Here is a 23,811-nt window from a genome sequence, read left to right on the forward strand (position 1 = left end):
GGTCCTTAGAGATATATCACTTCCCATTTCAAAAATGTAGCTCCCCAACGTCCAAATGCAACATAAATTGCTACACTGGATAGCGAGGGGAACATTTAGCTAGCTTCATATAAATTTTCCTCCTTTTTTTAACACACGGAAACGGATATCTTGAACCAACCATATTCAATTTTTACACATGACTGATCTTCAATTTACAATAATATTCCTCTAAATTAACCAAAGTCATATCATTTCCCTCTAAATTGTGGAAAGGAAAAAATAATTCCCAAAGAAATTTTTTTCTTGGATGAGATTTTTGTTTTGTATGACGAGAGATTTTGTTCCTTCATTCATTTTTTGGTGGAAAATCTTTTCTTAAAAAATTTCATTCTTTCCACCATTTAGAAAGAAATAACATGATTTTTGTTAATTTGGAGGGATATTATCATAAATTGAAGACCCTGCCGAGTAAAAAATGAATAGTGTTGGTTCAAGTTATCTGTTTTTGGTGTCAAAACAATATAAAATCTTAGCAATATTTTTCACTTTTCCAGAAAATTTCTGCAATCCAAACGGGTCCTAGTTTATTTATGCTTTGCTAAAAAAAATATTATTCAGCTTATTAATAAAAATGGAAAAGTGACAAGTACTCAAATAACCACCACTAATCTAAGCAATCACATTAAATGAATCTCCTTCCACTAGAAAGCCGCTCCCCCCAAATTCAATTAGCAAGGATTAGAACATGGGAAGTGATATATATATGTATATATGTATATTCTACCCTGTTTTATTCCCTGGGCCACCTCCCTCTAGTGTATCTATGACTGCTCTTTTACACTACAAGAGGTAGCCCGAGGAATAAAAGGGGGCGAATATATCATTTCCCTTTGAACATTAGCTGGCCAAGATTTTTTTCCATTTCACATTGTGCAATCATTTTATGCTTTTACTCATTGCTCAAGTGGACTATCTACTGCTTTAATGGCATTTGCTTCTTCTCATGCTATAACCAAGGTTTTAAATTTCGATTGAAATCCGAAATTTCAGGTCTCGGTCAACCCCGAAACCGAAATTGTAGATACTTTCCCTGAAATTTCGGCTGAAATTTAAGGATTAAAATTGCTTTATATGAAATAAAATATTATTTTATTTGGTTTGCATTTTGAAATTTCGGTTTTGGTGGGGAGCAAAACGCTTTCCGAAACCGAAATTTGAAACCATGGCTATAACTTTTTCTTCTGTTATTGTTAGTCGTTTGTCTAGTTTTATGGTGGAATTTATCTCAATACAAATTGCAGGAATTATCTGGAAAAGTTTGGAAAGGAAGAGCTCTTTATATGGTATCTAAGAGCTCTCAAACATCATTTACAATTCCTCTCTTTCTCAGAAGAATGAATATTTCAAACTTGAAAATACAAAGAAAATTACGCTTTTGATGCCGCTGGAATTAATTAATTACCACTTCACAAGATCATTTCAACTGCATAACAGAGCTTCTGATTCATGCTTTCTTTGTTTTTCTTATCTCATCTTTACATACCCTGTATGTTAGATGTGTGGATGTGCCAATACCCCCTATTTTGCTTACCAAATGTTCAAGCTCTCTCTCACGAGAAAAATCCCATATTTTTGTAACTGTGAAGGTGTTTTTGTTACCATTGAATGTTCAAGATCATTATCTACTCCGCCTTATCATGGAGTTAGGCCAAGCCCCAAAAATCTATGATCAAACAATCTCAACCCTCTTGTTTTTTACACTCCCAATGAACAGGGGCTCTTTCCTTATATCAAATGGAAGAGTCATTGTAGTTTAATGTGCAGAATTTATTATGATAGTAGAGCCCAATGGGGAATCTTTAGATGATCAAAGTAGTATCAAACACGCAGGCCTCAATTTGTGCATTTACGAACATACTATATTAAACAATGGAGCCAAGAAGTGAAACCCAACAACCACAGCAAATCGAAAGATACTTCTTTATTCATCGTAGTTGGAAAAATAAAGGTTTCAGAAGAATGTCAAAACCTTTTTTACAGAATAAATAATGGGAAGTCTACAAATCAAAATCTAATGCTGTTAAATCAAAATCTAACGATATTTTTCACCTTGATAACAGTATCAAATTCATCGCGGATAATGACCGCCCCTTCTGGTCGCAATATACGGTCCATCTCCATAAGAATGTCTTCTACCTTACACCTGGTTCAAAGGCATTACTCCATAAAATTAATGCTCCCAAAGAAACATAATGTAGAAACCAAGTTGTTTAGGGACTAAGGAACTCTTTGGATACATCTAAAAATTCTGGATATGATCTTGGCCCTGTTTGGATTGCAAGAAAATATTTGATAGAAAAATTTTTCTTGATTTTTTTTCTTTCCATGATTTACAGGAAAATGATATATGATTATATGGTTAATTTAGAGGGATATCATCATAAATTAAAGGTCCCTCTAAGTAAAAATTGAATAGTGTTGGTTTAAGTTATCTTTTTTCATGTAAAAACAGTAGGAAATTTTAGAAATATTTTTCCTTTCCAAACTTTTTCCAGAAAATTCTTGCAATCCCTGTTTGGATTGCAGGAAAAGCAGTTATTGTGCAAATTTTCTTCCCATGAATTCTTTGCCTCCATGTTTTAGAGAGTAATAATAAATTACAGTGATATAATTACAAATTAAAGGTCCAGTGTAAATAAAACTTGAACTGCACTGATTCAAGTTACTTTTTTCACATGTAATCAAGCAATGGAAAAGAATGAAATTCTGGAAAAGTTTTTCTTTTCCGAAATTTTCTAGAAAATTCCTGCAATCCAAACAGGGAAATTATGTCTCCACCCCATTTTCAAGCATTTTTTTTATCACATAGGGTATCCCCTACCCCCTACCCACAACTTGGGTAGAAATAGTGAGGAAAGACTCGAGGGCTAGGAACATAACAGAGAACATGACCTTCGATAGGATAGAATGGAAGAAAATGATTCATATAGACGAACCCAACTAGTATCAGGATTAGACTTAGTCAATTTGAGCCAGGTGGATCCTTTCACCTTCTTCATTAAAATTTTCTGAAGGATTCAATAGCCGACCCCAACTAGTTTGCGACAAAGGCTTAGTTGAGTTGAGTTGAGTTGAGGGTATCCCCTACCCCAGTTTAGGGCGGGACTAATCCCTACAGATGCACGCAATCACCTGTAAACCATGTGCATCGGGTAACTACGCGGAGCGGGGGGGGGGGGGGGGTGTGGGTTCGAACTCGGGTCTATGGGGAGCAAACCCACAATGCTAGCTGAGGTGATTGTTAGTCTTTTCCTGAAAATAAAGCCACTTTCAGGAAAAGACTAACAATAGGTAATATCATTCCCTGTAATCTTATTTGCAAATGGTTTTGAAATGGTAGTAGTATTTGCACTAATGGTTAGAATGGCGGATCGGTGGACTATTAAGGGGTATGGTAGTTTTCAAAGGGAAACAAGTTGTAGGCTGAGGTTTACATGACTGGTGCAGTGCTAAAGTGTAAAGGCTGCAAGGGCAGGGTTTTACGTAAAAAGTTAGAATGGCGGATCGGTGGACTATTAAGGAGTATGGACAGATTTTCAACTACAGATTTACAATGGATAAGGATGCCGATGAACTGTTCTCTTTTTTTTTTATCTAACGTAGATGTCATCTTCATTCGATTAATAAAATACTCAGAAATTATTATTCCACTTGTTTGAAGCTCCTTTGCCGTTATAAATAACGGCAAAGGAGCTCAATGTACCAGCACCGTAAGAGGAATGCCAGAAAATATAAATCATAGTTTCATAGTGTTTTTTATGCATCTTTTTTACTCTCATTTAGGTTCCTCATTAAAGGCATTGGTATAATATTTATCTTTGCATGTTGATTCGTAATAACAGAGGGATGTCCCCACACAAGGGAGACGCCTCACGAATTCTCTCTACTCCCATCTTCCTCTTTTACTCCTCATTCTTCCTCTTCCCTTTGTATTTCACATAGTTAACCTTGATACGAGTTCCATTAGAATGCAAACGATTTTTTTTTAAAATAAACATGTGTTTTTTAAAGCATAGCCAATTTTGTTCCATGATGGCATTAGAGAGAAGCAAAATATCAATAACATGAACATGTAGTGTTTAAAGGACTTTCTTACTAGCTTTATCAACAACTTTGAAAATTTACTCTGCGGAAAGAAGCCTTCCAGTAATCAAAATTGCTCTTGATCGTAAAATGGATTGCACTGATGAATTGCTGCATACCAAAAAAAGAATATCCTACAACTTGAAATTAGCATGACTTTTAAAAATAAAAAGGAAATTGCAAAGATCAGCAAAACAGTGCAAAAAAATTCAAACCCTAAATGAAAACCTAAACCATTCAAAGCCATTCAAACCCTAAATGAAAACATAAACCATTCAAAGCCATTCAAACCATAAATAAAAATATTTACACCCTCTCAAACCCTAAATGAAACCCTTTAAAACCCAAAATCAACCCCAAAACGATTGAAACCCTAAATGAGATCATTGAAACCATTTAAAGCCCTCAACGAAACCCTTTGAAACACAAAATCAAAGCCCAACCATTGAAAACCTGGAAACCCTATATCAAAATATTTTGTTTCTAACAATTAATAGTTCCAGCCCATTAAAATCCTAAAATTTCTAAATCCATCCAAATGAAACCCCTTGCAAAGCATTTCAAAGGCTTCAAAACTACATACTCATGCAAATCCTTCTCACAAACTACAAAGAGGTAGTTAGAGATGAGAACAAGACCTATCAAGAGATGTTGCAAAGTTGATTTTTTGTAGTTCATTATCTTTTGCATGGGTTGCCCATTAGAGATGAGAACAAGACCTTCTCATGAGGTTCTACAAGATTGCTGGTCTTTATCTCAAATACATGCCACCTTTTAGGACCCAAGGTTTTTTTATTTTTTTACTTTTATTTTTACTTTATTTTTATAATTGATAGTAAAGTTGTTGGTCTCTTATTATTATATTGAAAAATGCTAAAAAGTCGCTTTTACTCTCCTTCTTAAAAACATGAATAATGTTTTGATTGCTAGAATCAGGGGCAGGAATTGGCATCCTTTTTTTATTCTAGCTAATGTGTTATAAAAAATGATGTGCAAATCTGTAATTTATGATGAGATAATACCTTATACGAAATTAATCTGGTAACTCCAAAAGCAGATTTCAACAGTAACAATTTTCTGCAATAATAAACTGTAAAGGAAGAACAAATCGTTAGATCACTTATCGAGTTGAGGCACGAAGAATCTTCGCTGTCCTTAAGGCAAATCTCGCCCCCACTATGACGAATCAACGGTGCAGATGGGCGTCACGGCGTATGCCTCCAGGATACAACAACTCTCGCTCCAGGGGTGTGCACTCACGCAGCCCGGATGCCTAACAACTTGCTTATACGTGCCAAAAGCCTTGATCAGAAAGGTTGAGGAAAACCAGAAGGAAAACCAGAGAGAAGATAGCAGAAGAAGAATCCGTTCTGTGTATGTTTCTATCTCTGTAAAACCGTTTTTATAGAAAAATTAAGAGACACGTTGGGATGAAACGTCGCACTCTTTTAGTGCGTGAGAGACGTTTCCCAAACGGTCACAAAACCAAGATTTAAGGAATCTCAAACGGTAAAAAGTATTAAATAATGATTAAAGAAAAAGAAAAGAAATAAAATAAAATAAAAAGGCTTTGGGCCCACGCGCGCGGCCGGCCGAGCCGGGCGGCGCAAGAGTGTGGTAATACCAAAAGCCCACCGGACCCAAGTGTGTGATCCGTGCGCGTAGGATTCTCATGACCTCTTTCTCATTCACAAGACTAAGAGAGTGAAAGTATATATATGGCCACTCTCACCCTCTCACACTTCCCATCTAGGACTAAAGTTTTCTCATGGCTTTAGTCCTTTTGGAGGGAAGCTCTAACTTTGAGTGAGAAGCCCTAAAGCAAAAAGCAAAGCCAATGTAAAAGACTAAAAGCACCCCTTTGTAAGATTGAATTACAAAAAGACTTTTGCATAAAAAGTCAACAATCCCCCACTAATTCAAAATTACAAGAAATAAATCATAAATGTAAATAGATTTGATCAAGGCAAGATGTGTTATGCATCAGTAGAGGTGTCTTTTGGACTTGAACCTTTACTTAGTGCAGGTATATCGAGTTTATCAAGTACTTGGTGAATATACGTCTTGAACCAAGCACTTTTAGTAATAAACTGAAACAACATACCACACACACAACACAGAAGGCATAAGCAAGTTCATACGGTGTTGCACTTTTCGGCCATGTGCTATATCCTGATTTCATGAGAGCTTTAGAGAATTTAGCCCAATTCTCATAGGAAGCGGCCACACTTCCACACTCATATAGGTGTATCTATCAGGAGTGCCCTGTAACTATGCACCCCACTGACAATCAGCATGACAGCTAGTCAGCTATAGATAACATTAAGAGTCCTACAACTCATCCTCTTACCGTTACAGGTTGCACCCACACCATAGGGATAGGCTTAGTGAACTTAATTCACATACAACTTGGTGCAAAACAGATCACTCAAATAACTTGTTTTTCCCATTGAACCTACTTCTTGGGATCTCCAGTCAGATAGGTTGGGTTCCTGTTATAGGTGATCTAAACAATGGGCTTCAGCCCCATCCCCCTCTATGTGCTTATGACTAAATTTTTATTTAGTCCTTTTGTAAGACAATCTGATATATTATCAATTGATCTTACAAAATCTATGGTTATCACTCCATTCTTCAACAACTGTCTTATAGAGTTATGCCTCCGACGAATGTGTCTGGATTTTCCATTATATACATTATTACCTGCTCTTCCAATAGCAGCTTGACAATCACAGTGGATTGTAATACCTGGTACTGGCTTATTCCAAAGTGGAATATCAGACAGAAGGTTTCTAAGCCATTCGGCTTCCTCACTTGCTTTCTCTAAAGCAATAAACTCAGACTCCATAGTGGATCTGGCTATACAAGTTTGCTTGGTAGACTTCCAAGAAACCGCTGCACTTCCTAGAGTGAAGACATATCCACTCCTAGATTTGGTCTCAAATCCAGATACCCAATTGGCATCGCTATACCCCTCTAGTACAACAGGATATTTAGAAAAATGCAAACCATAGTTTATGGTTCCTTTAAGATATTTCAATACTCTAATTAGTGCTTCCCAGTGATCACTATCAGGATTACTGGTATAGCTACTGAGTCTACCCACTGCATAGGCTATGTCTGGCCTAGTGCAGTTCATCAAATACATTAGACTCCCTATAACTCTAGAGTATTCAAGTGGATCTACTCCACTCCCTTTATTCTTACATAATCTTATACTAGAATCATATGGGGTAGCCACAGGTTTACAATCAAATTGATTAAACCTCCTTAATATTTTTTCTACATAATGAGACTGAGTTAAAATTATTTCTTCTGGGTTTCTATTTATTTTGATACCCAGGATTACATCTGCCTTTCCCAGATCTTTCATATCAAAATTATTTGATAAAAATTTCTTAGTGTCTTTAATTACACTTATGTCTGTTCCGATGATCAACATATCATCTACATACAGACAAACAATAACACCACTGTCCCCACTAAATTTGCTATAAACACATTTATCTGATTCATTTATTATGAATCCATTTGATAGCATCACACTATCAAACTTCTCATGCCATTGCTTTGGTGCTTGTTTTAAACCATATAGAGATTTTATAAGTTTGCATACCTTTTGCTCTTGGCCTTGGATTACAAAGCCTTCAGGTTGATCCATATAAATCTCTTCATCTAATTCACCATTCAGAAAGGCTGTTTTGACATCCATTTGATGGATTTCAAGGTTATAGATTGCAGTTATGGCAATAAGGATTCTAATAGTGGTTATCCTGGTTACAGGTGAGTAAGTGTCAAAAAAGTCCATTCCTTCTTTTTGCTTAAACCCTTTAGCTACTAGTCTAGCTTTGAACTTATCTATAGTTCCATCAGTTTTTAATTTCTTTCTAAAGATCCACTTGCAACCAATAGGTTTACAACCAGGAGGCAGATCTGTCAAGATCCATGTCCCATTACTCAAAATAGAGTCTATTTCACTCTTGACAGCTTCTTTCCAGAATGAAGAATCTGGAAGTGACATTGCCTCTTTATATGTCTTTGGATCTCCTTCTAGAAGATAGGCAATGAACTCTGGACCAAAGTTTTTCTCTACTCTTGCCCTTTTACTTCTTCTAGGCTCTACAGATTCCTCAGACACTTGATGCTCTTTTTCTATAGATTCATTGGGTCTTTTTAGTGTGTTCTCACTTAGACTAGTTTTATAAGAGAATAAGGTTTCAAAGAATTCAGCATCTCTGGATTCAATTATGGTGTTAGGATGCATATCAACATGATCTGATCTATAGATTAAGAACCTATATGCACTACTGTTTTGTGCATATCCAATGAATGCACAATCAACAGTCTTAGGACCTAACTTAGAACTTTTAGGATCTGGAATCCTAACTTTAGCTAAGCACCCCCACACTTTAAGGTATTTAAAATGCGGTTTTCTATTCTTCCATAACTCGTAAGGAGTTTTGTCAGAATCTTTAAATGGAATTTTGTTTAGAATATAACAAGCAGAGAGAAGAGCCTCTCCCCATAGGTTCTGAGGTAAACCTGAACTCCCTAACATAGAGTTTACCATGTTCATTAAAGTTCTGTTTTTACGTTCAGCAACTCCATTTTGTTGTGGAGAGTAAGGTGCAGTTACTTGATGAATTATGCCATGAGATTCACAAAAATCACTAAAATCATTAGAGGTGTACTCACCTCCTCTATCAGATCTTAGGATTTTGATCTTCTTTTCTAACTGATTCTCTACTTCAGATTTGAATGAAATGAATTTATCAAATGATTCATCTTTATATCTAATAAGATAAACAGTACAAAATCTAGAGAAATCATCTATAAATGTAATAAAATACCTTTTTCCTCCTCTAGTTAAAACATTGTTTAAGTCACATACATCACTATGAATTAAACTAAGAAGTTCTGATTTTCTTTCTTCTACTCTATGAAAAGGCTTCTTAGAGTACTTTGATTGCACACAAATTTCGCATTTATCTACTATTAGATTACTTTTAGGAATTAGACCTATGGTCATCATTTTCTTTAAAGATGCATAGTTAACATGACCTAGCCTACCATGCCATAAACAAGAAGAATCAATAATATAAGCAGAAGAAGAAGATGCTTTATTCATAATGTTCTCAGATACATTCAGTTTGAATAAACCCTCACTAGAATAACCCTTCCCCACAAATTCACCATTCTTAGTAATGACAAATTTATCAGCCTCGAAAACTAGTTTAAAACCTTTCTTGATCAGAAGTGACCCAGACACCAGATTCTTTCTTATATCTGGTACGTGAAGGACATCACAGAGCTTCAGAACTTTTCCAGATGTAAGCTTCAATAGGACTGTTCCTTTACCCGCCACAGCAGATGATGACGAGTTTCCCATGAAAAGCTGCTCTCCATCCCCTACAAGCTCGTAAGAAGAAAATACACTTATGTCACTACAGATGTGTCTGGTGGCACCAGTGTCCACCCACCAGTCCTTCACGTTGCTAACCAGGTTCACTTCAGATACTACAGCCGACAGATATTGATCTTCAGCCATATTTGCCTGAGGCGCATTATTTCCTTGAGGGTTTTTCTTCTTGTCGTTTTTGCGACAGTTTTTAGCATAGTGACCTGCTTTCCCACACACAAAGCAGTTACCTTTCTTTTTCTTGAAGTCCTTATTATTTTTCTTGAAATTTCCTTTTCCAGATCCAGACCCAGGTTTAGAATAGATTTTCTTTCCAGATGAAGATTCAGTGAGATTTGCCTTAGAGTTAAACTCATAGGCCTTTGATTTCTGTTTTCTGAAATGGTTTTCCTCTTCAGTTCGAAGATATACAAATAGATCTTGAAGAGAAAAATCGTTTCTGTCATGCAGAAGGGTGTCTTGGAATTTCTCCCATGAAGGTGGTAATTTTTCAATGATTGCACCAATTTGGAGCTGTTCTTCTATTTTAATACCTCTAGCAAGAATATCAGAAACAATCAACTGGATCTCATTTACTTGATCCATAATAGATTTTACATCTATCATCTGATATCAGAAATATTTTCCAATAAGATGTTTCTTAGAACCCGCGGCTTCAACCAGGTATTTCTGCTCTAGAGTTTCCCACAACTCTTTGGCAGACTCAATTCTGAAAAATACATCGAACAACTGATTACTGAGACAACTCAGTATATGGCCTTTACAGAGATAATTGTCTCTTTTCCTTTTCTCAGAGAGATGGGTTCTTGCAGGTTCTTCCTCATCAGGTGATGGTTCAGGAGCATTCAAGATATAATCTAGGTTCAGAAAGGTCAGAAAGAATCGCATCTTTTCTTGCCATTTACCGAAATCCGATCCATCAAATTTTTCCGGTCTTTCGGTTTGGGAAGTCATGATGATTAATTTCCAATAATCGGAATCCCAAATTACAGATCACATATCGTAAAGTTTTGCCTTAAGATTGTTATAAAAATTGATGTGCAAATCTGTAATTTAGGATGAGATAATACCTTATACGAAATTAATCTGGTAACTCCAAAAGCAGATTTCAACAGTAACAATTTTCTGCAATAATAAACTGTAAAGGAAGAACAAATCGTTAGATCACTTATCGAGTTGAGGCACGAAGAATCTTCGCTGTCCTTAAGGCAAATCTCGCCCCCACTATGACGAATCAACGGTGCAGATGGGCGTCACGGCGTATGCCTCCAGGATACAACAACTCTCGCTCCAGGGGTGTGCACTCACGCAGCCCGGATGCCTAACAACTTGCTTATACGTGCCAAAAGCCTTGATCAGAAAGGTTGGGGAAAACCAGAAGGAAAACCAGAGAGAAGATAGCAGAAGAAGAATCCGTTCTGTGTATGTTTCTATCTCTGTAAAACCGTTTTTATAGAAAAATTAAGAGACACGTTGGGATGAAACGTCGCACTCTTTTAGTGCGTGAGAGACGTTTCCCAAACGGTCACAAAACCAAGATTTAAGGAATCTCAAACGGTAAAAAGTATTAAATAATGATTAAAGAAAAAGAAAAGAAATAAAAGAAAATAAAAAGGCTTTGGGCCCACGCGCCGGGCCGGGCGGCGCGCGTGTGTGGTAATACCAAAAGCCCACCGGACCCAAGTGGGTGATCCGTGCGCGTAGGATTCTCATGACCTCTTTCTCATTCACAAGACTAAGAAAGTGAAAGTATATATATGGCCACTCTCACCCTCTCACACTTCCCATCTAGGACTAAAGTTTTCTCATGGCTTTAGTCCTTTTGGAGGGAAGCTCTAACTTTGAGTGAGAAGCCCTAAAGCAAAAAGCAAAGCCAATGTAAAAGACTAAAAGCACCCCTTTGTAAGATTGAATTACAAAAAGACTTTTGCATAAAAAGTCAACATAATGTTGGTGTTTGGTCAGAAAATTTAACGGAATTAATAGGATAAAAATGACACTCGGGCCGGCAGAATCAAAGGAGAGAAAAAGAACAGGCAGAATATGTTCTGATTCCGCCATTGTTTGAATGATTTTAAAAAAAAAAATTTGATATTTTCCATTTTGTTTCCAAGAGAATCGGAATAGGTTGGCAATTCATGTTCCTGATTTCGGCAATCCAAACACATCCTTATCGGGCTCCACTTATGCCAGTTTACCTTGATAACACATGGAATGCCCGCCCGTTCACGATGAGAACAATACTTTGGGTCACCTCAAGATGTTCTACAAGATCTAAAGTCTTGATTTCACATACATACCTACTTCCCTGCTGGACTCATTATACCTGGTAAAGTGACTCTGTGTAGTCCTCTATTTTATATACCGTATCTCCCAGGCCTGTTCATTTTGGATTGAGTCCAAAACTGATTATTGGACTCAAAATTAAGGCCCTGTTCGTTTCAGAATGTGACAACCGATGGTGAGGACCCCAACCGATTATAGCCCTCACCATCGATTGTCACAATCTGAAACGAACAGGGACTAAGCGTAGTTTCCAGCCAATGTAATCAATTTTTTACACAAAATCTAAAGTAAAATGATACCATTTTCCCTTTGCTAAAAAAATTTAATCAGATTTAGTTGCCATGGACTGTTCATTCTACTTTCCTAGTCTCCTAGGAATTTTCAAAATAATGGCTGCAGAACTAACTTGTAGATTAGTGGTATAGGTGGTCAATAGGGGGGAGACAAACATTTGATTTACCTAGAGTTTTAGGGGTACAACTTGGGCCGGGTTAAGTCTAGGGCAACCCGAGATAGCATTCCCTCAACCCTAACCCGAGCCTCGGGTCAAGGAAGGTCAACCCTAACCCAACCCGCCTGTAAATCTCTCAACCATCTAACCTGAAATCGGGTTGGGTTGAGTCTTGGGCCACACAAAAAGTCCAAGAAAAAAACATAACCGAAAGAAAATCAAGATAAAAAATAGATGATGGAGGTTGGGTTCAATCACTTCGGGTTGCCAGGGCCTCAACCCCAAATTAAATTAGGTTGGCTTTTCCCAACCCTAACCCAACCTAAGCCAAAATCAAGTTGAACCTGTCGGGTTTGGGGGTTTGGGTTGAGCCCGACCAATGCTGCACCCCTATATAGAATTTACCTCGTAGAATGGTGATAAGTAGTGTTTGGTTGCCAACCTCGTAGTGCGAGAGGTTTCATTCCCAATATAGAAAGAGAAGAGACAAGTGAGAGAAAGCGAGAGAGAAAAAGCATCATTCTCCAAGCCAAATTCGACCTTTTTGAGAGATTCGGCTTGGTAGGTATAAGGAGGGGACATGGATCTCACGTCACCAGACATGCAATAATTACCTATGAAACTTGTCCAATAATCTCTAGGGATTCGATGCTACATTGGCAACCAAATAAGAGATTGTGCTGACATGGCATCCAAATGCAAAGCAAAACCGCTAAACTATCCTGATTTTTGTGCAACCAAACACACTCAAAGTATTCTTCCAAATCAAGAGGAAGGTAAACTAAACTGAGTTTTTACTTCCACTTTATTTTTACTTGGAAAAAGATGTCATTTTACTTTTGCTTCTACTCAATATGAATCCAAATGGATTGGTAAGTAAAAGGATGACATTTTATCTGTTGGTTAGTCCTTTCCCCAGAATTAGACACTTTTAGCAGCAACGATATGGTATCGTTTCCATGCATGTTAGGTAGAAGGAAAGTAAAACAATGTCATTTTTCAAGTAAAAACATAGCAGAAGTAAAAATCTCGTTTACGCATACCAGGAAAGTAGAATAAACAGCGGATGACAACCAAACAACCAGAAAAAATAATGATGTCATTTAACTTTCCTTTCTATTTCGGTGGCAAACAAACAGACCCGTCCGGCCGTCCCCTAAAAAAGTATATACAAAACCATGAAAGACAACTCAGTTTTTTTCCAATTTTTTCACATTTTAAACCCTAAATTCTGGAGGCTCCAAAAGAATCAAAGATGTGGAGAGATGTGCCAAGAAGGCAAATAATTACAAAAAAATTGATATTCTTTTCAAAATTACACTGAAATAAAATGACAACACTGACTACCCAATACAATGTGTTTTTTTTTACTTCTTTTACCTCTTTAGACCCAATGCAGAATAGTGATAACTGCACCATTTGGGTAACACAAAAAATTACAAATTCTATAACTTAGAATGGAAGGTGAATACACGAATTTCCTACTGCAACACAAAAAATGCAATTCCTTTATCAGTACCTCCTGCAGATGCTAAACGAGTAAAATAAATTCATAAAAATGAGACCAAGAACTTCTTCAAGGGGAATGAAACTCAGTTAAAGATGAGAATATCAGACTGAATTAAAAAATGGAGTCAATACCTAATAAAGAATATCAGACATTCTCGCAAGCAACTTCCACACGGGCACACGGCCATGGCAACACTACTGTTCGAGGGTTTGATTCTCTGGAGTCTCCAACATTTCATGCTTTTTCCCCTCTACAGATGCCACAGAAATAAATCAAGTGAAGAGAAACAGATATCCAAATGAGAAAATTACGAATCCATTATGAATCAGATAATATATCAAGGCACCGTTCATTTTGGAATTTTGAGAATCAATTGCGAGTCCTCAACTGATTATTGGACTCAAAACTGCACCTTTTTTTTTTTTTTGGAATGGCAAAAACTGCGGTCAATTTTGAGTCAAATAATTAGTTTTGGACTCAAAATCAATTAACAGACAGATATCCAAGAGAGAAAACTATGAATTCAGCTAATACATTAAGGCCCTGTTAGTTTTTTTCGATATGTAAGCTGGGATTGAACCTCAGACCTCTAGGTTGAAGAACCAAAGCCTTGACCATTGAGCTAGAGGGGCTCAATCCCTAGGCCCTGTTCGTTTTGGATTTTGAGAATTGATTTTGAGTCTTAAAATAATTATTAGACTCAAAATACATTTCAAAGAATCACTGATACATTAACTAATGGCCAATATTTTGTACTATGGATATCAAATGAGAACATTAAAACCCCTTATGGAGTTTGCCTAGAGGAAGTAGCATATAAGTAAAAATATAAAGGCTAATTTTGTAGACGTGGTTCAGTTATTACCATTTGTCTCTATCTATTGGTGGGGAGGTATATGAAGGAAGGATTCATTCGTATAGCCCTAACCTAAGGCTGACTGCAGCGCCAGCAACAGTTGGAACCAGAGAACCGCTAGCAATGCATAGCTTTTTCTTTCATGTCAATCTTCCCCTCAAAGAAATCAGCTCGAAGCCCAACGCCATTGCTTGGTCCGTACTCTGATTTGGGGAGGTACTCCTCGGATACACGTATGAACCTGAAACTGAAGGATTGGCTTGCGGGGATGCTGCGATCAAATGCTTGGCTGCTTCTGGGCAGGCATATGGGCTGATGCATTGGCTGTTGGAGTGTCAGATGGTCATTTGAAAAAAGTAAGGAGGTGAGGCCTCTCAACGTCTTTAGGGCTTTTTCAATTTGGCTAGAATTTGAGTCACCTTAACTTTCTCATGTTTTTGAAATGGTAAGCCGCGAACCCGTGTAACCTTTGAAGTGGAAAACCCAAACTGGAAACGGGGAGCGGGGAGGACCGCGAACCATCTCATTTTGTAGAGCCTTCCTTGTTCGGTCTTCCGTAGCATCATTTATTTCCATTCTGATGGCTCTCTCTCTCTCTCTCTCTCTCTCTCTCTGAGTGAATGATTGGCATGCTCTTCGTGCCTAACAGAGACACGAATGATATACTGAGATACGAATGATATACTGAGATACATATCTACATAGATATGTATTATAGTGACAGTGACACGGATGACTAGTCATCCTTTGGTTATTGCCAAATCGATTGTCATGTTTATATGATGAGGAAGTAACATATTCACTTGTTACAACAAATCAACAATAGCACACCATTGGTGGAAGCTACGGCACCCGTACCAACTACCAAAACATGGGCAGTATTATATTATTTCACAGGAGGGATCTTACTACCACCAAGAACCATGTGTTGTTGAAAAAGGTATGCACTACTAATATTTTCCGAAAGGCCCTGTTTGGAATGCAAGATTTTACTAGAAAAGTTTGGAAAGGAGAAATATTTCTAAAAGTTCCTAACTTTTTGACACACGGAAAAAGATAACTCAGGATTGGGCCTCTAGCTCAATTGGTAAGAATCTTTATTTCTGAATAAAGAGGTCGGAGGTTCAATCCCACATTACCTACGAAAAAACAAAAGAAAAAAGATAACGTGAACCAACCCCATTCAATTTTTATTTAGAGGGACCTTCAGTTTATAATGATATCCCTTTAAATTAGCCATAATCGTATCACTTCCCCTTAAATTGTTGAAATAAAAAAAAACTCCCAAGAAAAATTTCTCATCAGAAATATTTTTCTTGCAATCCAAACACGGCCTAAACAATTCGGGATATTTAAATCTGTATTGATGGCAGAAAGCATACCAGCTATCTCCGTGGTCCTTTTCGAGGCCTATTTAGATTTCTTGGATTTCCCCTTGGATGATTCACTGAACAGTTCATTGTATTTCTCCATTACCCTCTTTTGTTCTTCCAATAAGCCCAACATTTCATACGTATTTGCTACTTTCTGGACCGTATTTTTATTTTGGGGTTTACGGTCAAATGCTTCAAGGCCTTTGAAAAGCTGAAAAATCAAGTATAAGAAACAAGATCAGCTTAAAATGAGTGGAACTCGTAGGATTGACAACAAATCTTCAACAAAAAAATGATTCAATAATTGCCAAATACATTTGAATAAATTAAGATAAAAGGTTCTCAACCATAAATAGTGATCACTTTCAAAATGTGCATAAATTGGAGAAGGCAACAAAACAATGAAAAACTCTTGTTTTTTGAAATGTAATAGTATTTGACACATGCATCTGCAGTAGGATTTTCTTTTATCTATTTTCCAAACTTCTACCCTTTTGTCCTATTTTGCCTTTTAGTCCTTTTATATTTATATTATAATATGGCTGTATAGAAATGCTAGTATATACCAAGTATCTTGGAGTTCCAATGTCCAGCACGCCGTAATTATGTCAGTCCAAAACACATGCCTGCAAATAATTTACAAGTTTAAGTGGGTAACAACTATACATGTAACATGCATAGTAGGGCCAAATAATTATACATGTAACAGGGACGTAACAACTGAATCATCCTCAAGACCAACCAAACAATTATTCCGGAAGGACGTAGTAACTGAACTATGAAGGCCTTTCCAAAAATTTTACTTATCATTTTATTTTTTTATTGTCATTTTTAAATAAGACATTGAGGAATTTGTTCTTCATAATTTTCTTTTTGTTTCCCATCTTTGCGAAGAAATTGAAAACCCACTTGATCATCATAAAAAAATATCCAATCATTATTTTTACTTTTATTTTTTATATAAGACACTCCAGAATTTGTTCTGTTGGACTTTATTTAATTCAAAATTAACGTGGAACTCACCTCCGGCCATGGCGAGTAGATTTGAAGATCATGAATCCCTCGAACCTCGACGAACCACGAACACAATCTTCGCTGCGCACGAACAAGAGAGATCTTCTAATCTTAAGAAGACCTTACGACTCGATCAATGGAATCGCAAGCACAATATTTCCTCTCAAATTAGGGACCCTCTCTTTAGAATGGACTTTAGCTACACATATGTGTGTGTTCCCATCAAACAACCTCACATATTTATAGAGTTTGAATTCACGTATCCTTCCACACTTGAAACACCTTTTGTTTTAGAGTTTCAAACACTTAGGGATTTATCCCTAAGACTCCCTTTGTGAATACAACACAGAGTGAATAAGGAAAGCCAACGTTTTCTCTAAAGTGGGTCCCACCAATGTGGGCCACTAAAAACTTCAACATCCTCCCACTTTGTCCACATTGGTATATACACAAAGTAACTTAGAGTCTTAAGATATTAATTTTGAAAACTTTATGGCCATTGTTTTGGGAAAACATCAATCCCAAATATCTTTAATTTTGTCTTTATTGTACACACTTATAGCATGTCTCGAATGTACTAATCATAACGGCATACACCTCCAACCGAAATAATACCTTCTATGTATCACATGCACCGATCGCTAATGTACACTTTATGTGTGGTTTAAAACTTTATTGAATAAGCCCACAAATGCTTATTTGGGTCCAACTTTATCTGTCCTCATGGACAGCCCGTCTTATCAACCCTTGTGACATTTAAGACATAATATACATGGAAAAACATATAAACAAAATCATCAACTTTATGTTGCAACCAAAAGTGACATGTAACTAAGCACCAATTACTACAAGACCCATATGATCCACATGTTCCGTATACACCTGAGGAGAAAGTCCTTAGTCATGGGATCCACTGTCAACTGTAAAGTAGAATTTACTTAATAGCCACTCGATGATTCAGAAAATTCTCTCTAACTTTAAGGAACTCCATGTTAGATAAGAATACCATAGCGTAATTGTCACAGTAAATCACTAGCAACTTGGAGATGGAAATCAGAATCCTAGGCCCTATGATTAAATTCCACAACCATAACGCCTGCATAGTCGCCTTATAATACGCAATGAATTTGCCTCCATAGTGGAAGAAGCTATCTATCTTTGCTTTATACTTTTTCACAACATGGTGCCTCCTTCAAGTAGGAAGATATACCACAATATCAACTTCCTAGTATTAAGACATCTGACAAAGTCCGAATCTGAAAATCCGATCACCATCAAGTGATCCAATCGTCTGTATGTAAGCATGTAATCCTCCGCGTGCCCTAACCATAAAACCTTCTTTGCAGCTATCTAATGATCCATCCCAAAATTATTCTGGTATCTCCCTAGCATCCTTACAGTGTATTCAATGTCCAGTCTAATATAGACCTATGCACACATCAACCTGCCAACCGCTAAAGCATAGGAATATTCTTCATATATTCCCTTTCCAAATCATTTTTCAGGGATTGTTCCTCACTGAGTTTACCACCTTTAAGGATAGGTGCTATACTTGGTGAACATTTATACATCCTAAACCTTCCAAAACTTTCTTAATGTAGGCCTTCTGAAATAGTCCCAAGATACCTTGAGATCTATTTCTGTGAATCTCAATGCCAATGACATATGAGGCTTCACCCATATCGTTCATATTAAAGTTTTGAGTTGGGAACTGTTTCACCTCATTTAGAATTCCCAAATTATTAGTAGTCAGCAAAATATTATGTACATATAGGACTAAAAAGATAAATTTACCCCAACTGACTTTAAGATATATGCATTGGTCCCCAATGTTTCCTATGAATCCAAAAGAGCATATGACGTCATGAAACTTGAGGTACCACTTATGGGAGGCCTGCTTTAGTCCATATATAGATTTCTTTAATTTGCAAACTTTATAACTACCACTTTCAGACGAAAACCCTTCAGGTTGATTCATGTATACCTCTTCCTCCAAACTACCATTAAGAAAGACCGTTTTCACATCCATTTGAAGTAACTCTAAATCAAAATAAGCTACAAGGGCCATTATTATCCTTAATGAGTCTTTTTTCGAAATTGGTGAAAAAGTCCCATGATAATCTACACCCTCCTTTTAAGTGAATCCTTAAGCCACAAGTCTCGCTTTAAATCTTTCGACATTGACAGCAGAGTCTCTTTTAATGTTATAGACCCACTTACAACCAATGGCTTTAGCCCCTTTAGCCAATTCGATAAGATCCCAGACTTCGTTCCTGGCCGTAGACTCTAATTCATCATTCATGGCCTCATGCCATAAATTAGAGTCGTCACCACCCATAGCTTGTGAAAACGTCAAAGGGTCTCTCCATCATTCGCACACTCTTGGGCAACCTCCTAAAGATACATAATGTAATACGAAGAGATGGACGGTTTCCTTATTCTTGAAGATCTCCTTAGTGCCACTACATCCTCCAATTCATGTGGATTCTGGTTGGAATTTTCAATGGCATCATCCTCTTGGGGTGGCAAACCATCTATTAGTTCGTCCTTCATAACCGCATCCTGTAGAGGGTCATGAATTCCGGTCACTTGATCCTGAAGTACAGATATAGAAACTGGATTCTGCACTTCTTCCAAGATTAAGTCTCAAGTTGGTTCGCTCACACTGTTGTCACCATCCTCAAGAAAAACAATGTTCTTTCCTTCAACAAACTTAGTAGTATGATTAGGACAGTAAAACTTATAATCTTTAGACCCTTCAGTGTAGCCAATAAAATAGCCACTAACAATCTTTAGGTCTGATTTCCTCTCATGTGGAATGAATACTTTTTAACCTCTAGCCCCATATCCTAAGTGTTTTAAATTGGGTTTCCAACCTTTCCGTAACTCATGGAGTTTTAGGAATTGCCTTACTAGGAACCCAATTTAAAACATACATGGTTGTCTTTAAGTCTTTGCGCCATAAATTTAATGAGAGGGTCGAGTGACTAATCATACTTCTAACCATATTCATTAGCGTGTGATTCCTCCTTTCAGCTGCACCATTTTATTGTGGTATTTCCGGCATGTAATATTGAGCAATAATGCCTTCTTCCTTTAGGAATTCTGCAAATGGACCTGGCCTTTGTCTCATTTCAATGTATCTATCGTAATATTCGCCTCTTCTATCTGATCTAACGATCTTTATTTTCTTTCCAGATTATCTCTCTACTTCTGCTATGTATACCTTAAAGGCACTCAACGCTTCACTCTTTTCAAAGTGAAGTAGAGATACATGTAACTTGTAACATCATCGATAAAAGCGATAAAACACCTTAGACCAAGGAGTTGGAATTGGCCCGCAAACATCAATATGTATGAGTTCTAACTTTTTAGAACTCCTCTTGGCACCCTTCTTGGACTTGTTTGATTGCTTTCCTTTATGCAGTCCACACAAGTCCGAAGGACTGTAAAATCAAGAGTCTCTAGGACTCCATCATTCAGTATCTTTTTAATGCACTCTATGGAGGTGTAACCTTATCTCCTGTGCCACAATGTAGAGGATTCGATATTCGCATGACTACGTTTAATGCCAACACAATCTTGCACGGTTAGGGTATTTCAAGGAAAAAATATTTAGGCTCAAACGATGTATGCCATCAATCAAGGTTCCATTACCAATAACAGAATCCTTAATTATATCAAGAGACGAAAAATGGAAATTAAGGTTCATATCATGGTCCAAAAGTGAGGGCGAGCCTTGGTGCAATGGTAAGGTTGCTCTATTGTGACCTGGTGGTCACGGGTTCGAGTCACGGAAACAGCCTCTCTGCAAAGCAGGGGAAGGTTGCGTACATCTAGCCCTCCCCAGACCTTGCAATGGCAGGAGCCTCATGCACTAGGCCGCCCTTTTTTTATCATGGTCCAAAAGTTTAAAACAAATAAAGGTATGTAAAAGGTCCTTTCTCTATGTAAAACAAATTATGTAGATGGCTCAAACTGGTAGGTCTATATCCTCCATCCGTGAATGTTTCTAGTTTCTTAAGAAGATAAACAGCTCACTTTCCATCAGTTTCGGATGGCTAACTAATCCTTCTAAGGTGTTGGCAACATGGATTGGAAAAAAAAATTGTCAATCCATCATGTGCCACTTTGAACATAAATCATATACATTCATACAAATGAAATGAGATTACCTTACTTTTCCGAGTCACTTTAAGGTAGTTTTTCTTTACGTGTCCCTTTTTCGTGCAGAAGTACTTTACTTGGGTATTCTTAGCGCCAATTTGGATAACTGACGGTTTCATTGACTTCTTCTTCAACGAATCACTATTGCCATTCTTTCCTTGGTTCTTTCTTCGAACGACAAGATTGGTTGTTTCCAGCTTCTCTTGCCTCAACATCCATTCCTTCTGTTCGTAGATAGTCACAAGCTTGTTGAGAGACCATTTGCCCTTATGAATGTTGTAGCAAATCTTGAATTAACTATATTCCACAAGGAGGGAGTTGAGGATAAAGAACACATAGAAAGGCTCGGAAATCTCAATCTTTACGACCTGCATTTGCGCAATAATGTTGCGCATTTCAATAATATGCTCTTGCACTCCTCTATCCGTAGTGTGCTTCAAAGATACGAGTTTGCTCATGAGGGTAGCAGCCAATGCCTTATCTGAACTGATAAACTGTTCTTGAATAGCTTTGTAATGACTGTGATTATCTTCTTCTTTCAAAACCCTAAGATTTAGGCCATTGGATCAATAGATCTATTTTCGAGGGTGGGGATCAACGATCCATCGTTGATCAACCCTTGATCTTAGTTTTTAATCACTCTTTTCCCTTTGTTTTGCTTTGATCCATAGATCTTAGAATCTATGGCTATATTGAAGGTGATAACTAAATTCCCTAAATGAGAGAAGAAAATAAGTCTTGTTGTCAAAATAATTTCCGGGGAAAATATCACTTAAAACATGGAAAAAAAATGAGTATGGGAAGAAACCCACGTTTTCCCGTATAATTGCTGATTTCTTTGGGATATGATTTAGAAATCTAAGTTTAAGGAGATATTATTGAGAATATCCTTTGACCAATCAAAAAGGAGAGATTGAGAGAAAATGAAAGGTTTCCTAATATTTGGGCAGTTACACAATCCCCACTAGGGAAAGAATCATGCGCACAACTCACTGTGCGCATCTTTCTCCCCTCTTTTGGTTGTTTTCCTTTTCTTTAAAATTTAAAACCCATAAAAAGTGGCTATCATGCCTTATAAATAAGACCAAGGTGTTGGGTTTTTGGTAACTTACTATAGCCCTCTTATGACTCATCTTAATTTACCAATCATAAAACAAGGAAAATAGAATTAAAAAAAATTATATAGTGACGTGCACCTCTCCCATTCTCGCCCAAAAGTTTTTTACAAGAGAGAGAGAGAAGGAAGAAAGAAAGAAAGAAAAGAAGAGAAGAAGAAGATTGAAGCTCTTATCAAACCCTAACTCCATCCAAGTAAGTTTTGTGATTTTCTTCGTTCTAATTAATCTTATTCATTCTCTAAGCAAAACCCTAAACAGTTAAGTATTATAAAACAAGGGGGAAAAAGAGAAAACAAATAAATATATATGTGATTTAAATAGAGAAGATATCAAGTGTTCTTGATAAATCCTCTTTGTAGTAGATTTTACGAATGAAATCATAGTTTCATGATTTTGTAATATTTTCATTTCACGTGACTCAAACATCATAAATACAGAGATCTTAAACCATCATTTTATTCATAAAAACACATGTACATACATGTATATGTATGCGTGTAAGTGTTCAATGGATGAATAGACGTTGGTTTAATTCTGACATTCTAAAATCTTGTGAATCCATATATATATGAAATCCAACAGTCGTATGTGTATTAGGTTACAAAATAATGAAACCTTACTATGGTTTTCGACTCCAACTGTCGTGTGAGTATAAGTTGAGAAAAATGAAATTTTGCATGTCTTTTTATCTCAGCAATTCTACTAGCATTACTACCTTGCGAAATGATTTATTTTTATTATTTTTGGTTTTGTGCCCATTTTGGGCGCATGAAACAGTCCAAATATTTATCTTATTGTGTGTGCCCCACCTTGGAACACAATCTGTCCAGATTTTGGGGCCAATAGTATGTGGTTTTTAGAGTACACAGGCCCAAATTTTGGTACTGTTTTTGGACCTTAATCGAGAACACCAAATCTGTCCAGATTTATGTCCTATATATATATATATATATATATATATGAGTATTTAGGTCCAAATTGGACCAGGTTTACACCCTGCTGGTCTAAGATTTTATAACAAAAAATGGGCCAGGTTGTGTTTGAAAATGAGAGTATCTTATGTCCCCGAAAACAGGGCAGCAGTTGTATCGTTACAGGTACCCTGTTGACCCCAAAGTCAGGGGCTTCTCCTGATAAAGAAAATATAAAAAAATGATTAAAAGAATCTAGATCGAAATAAATTGACTCTATTGTACTTATTGATTTGACTTCAGGACCGCTTCCCCTCTCTTTCTAGTAGGGACTGATTTATTCGCTTCGTTCATAAGTTAAAGGCAGGTGACAGCTAGACCTTGTGTTGCAATGGTTTCAACATAACTAGTTTCATGCAAAGTAATCTTACGTATACTATTTTCTTTGTGATAACTGTATAGCTCATTATACTTGTTTACTTGAAATGAAAAATAAATAAAATAAACTGCTTCTAACCTTTAAGTGAAAGAATGCAGGAAAACAAGGCAAACGTAACGTACTTTAAAATCCCTATTTGCAT

The 23,811-nt window shown here is 36.9% G+C and overlaps 1 protein-coding gene and 1 non-coding gene across 9 annotated transcripts in view; both read right to left on the minus strand.

Annotated features, from left to right (window-relative positions):
* Nucleotides 1-32: 32 nt before the first annotated feature.
* LOC143857467 (small nucleolar RNA snoR136) lies at nt 33-169 on the minus strand. The gene has a single exon (XR_013238664.1). It is a non-coding gene; the product is annotated as a small nucleolar RNA snoR136 (small nucleolar RNA).
* A 13,211-nt stretch (nt 170-13,380) lies between these two features.
* Nucleotides 13,381-23,811, minus strand: part of LOC143857174 (pentatricopeptide repeat-containing protein At4g18975, chloroplastic-like) — a 37,155-nt gene continuing 26,724 nt past the window's right edge. For 2 of the 8 annotated variants that reach the window (XM_077367555.1, XM_077367562.1), the window contains 3 exons: nt 16,030-16,231; nt 13,923-14,041; nt 13,381-13,765 (listed from right to left, as the gene is read on the minus strand). In XM_077367555.1, the coding sequence (XP_077223670.1) occupies nt 16,058-16,231 (174 nt within the window). In that variant the 3' untranslated portion in view covers nt 13,381-13,765; nt 13,923-14,041; nt 16,030-16,057. Of the gene's footprint in view, nt 13,813-13,922; nt 14,042-14,656; nt 15,290-16,029; nt 16,232-16,586; nt 16,647-23,811 lie in introns of those variants that run through there. The other 6 variants (XM_077367557.1, XM_077367558.1, XM_077367556.1 and 3 more) reach the window with 6 other exon arrangements.

The sequence above is a fragment of the Tasmannia lanceolata genome, unplaced genomic scaffold (genome assembly GCF_043159265.1).
Source record: "Tasmannia lanceolata isolate RefF3 unplaced genomic scaffold, GAP_Taslan_0.1 ptg000024l, whole genome shotgun sequence".
In the NCBI taxonomy this organism is placed as follows: Eukaryota; Viridiplantae; Streptophyta; class Magnoliopsida; order Canellales; family Winteraceae; genus Tasmannia; species Tasmannia lanceolata.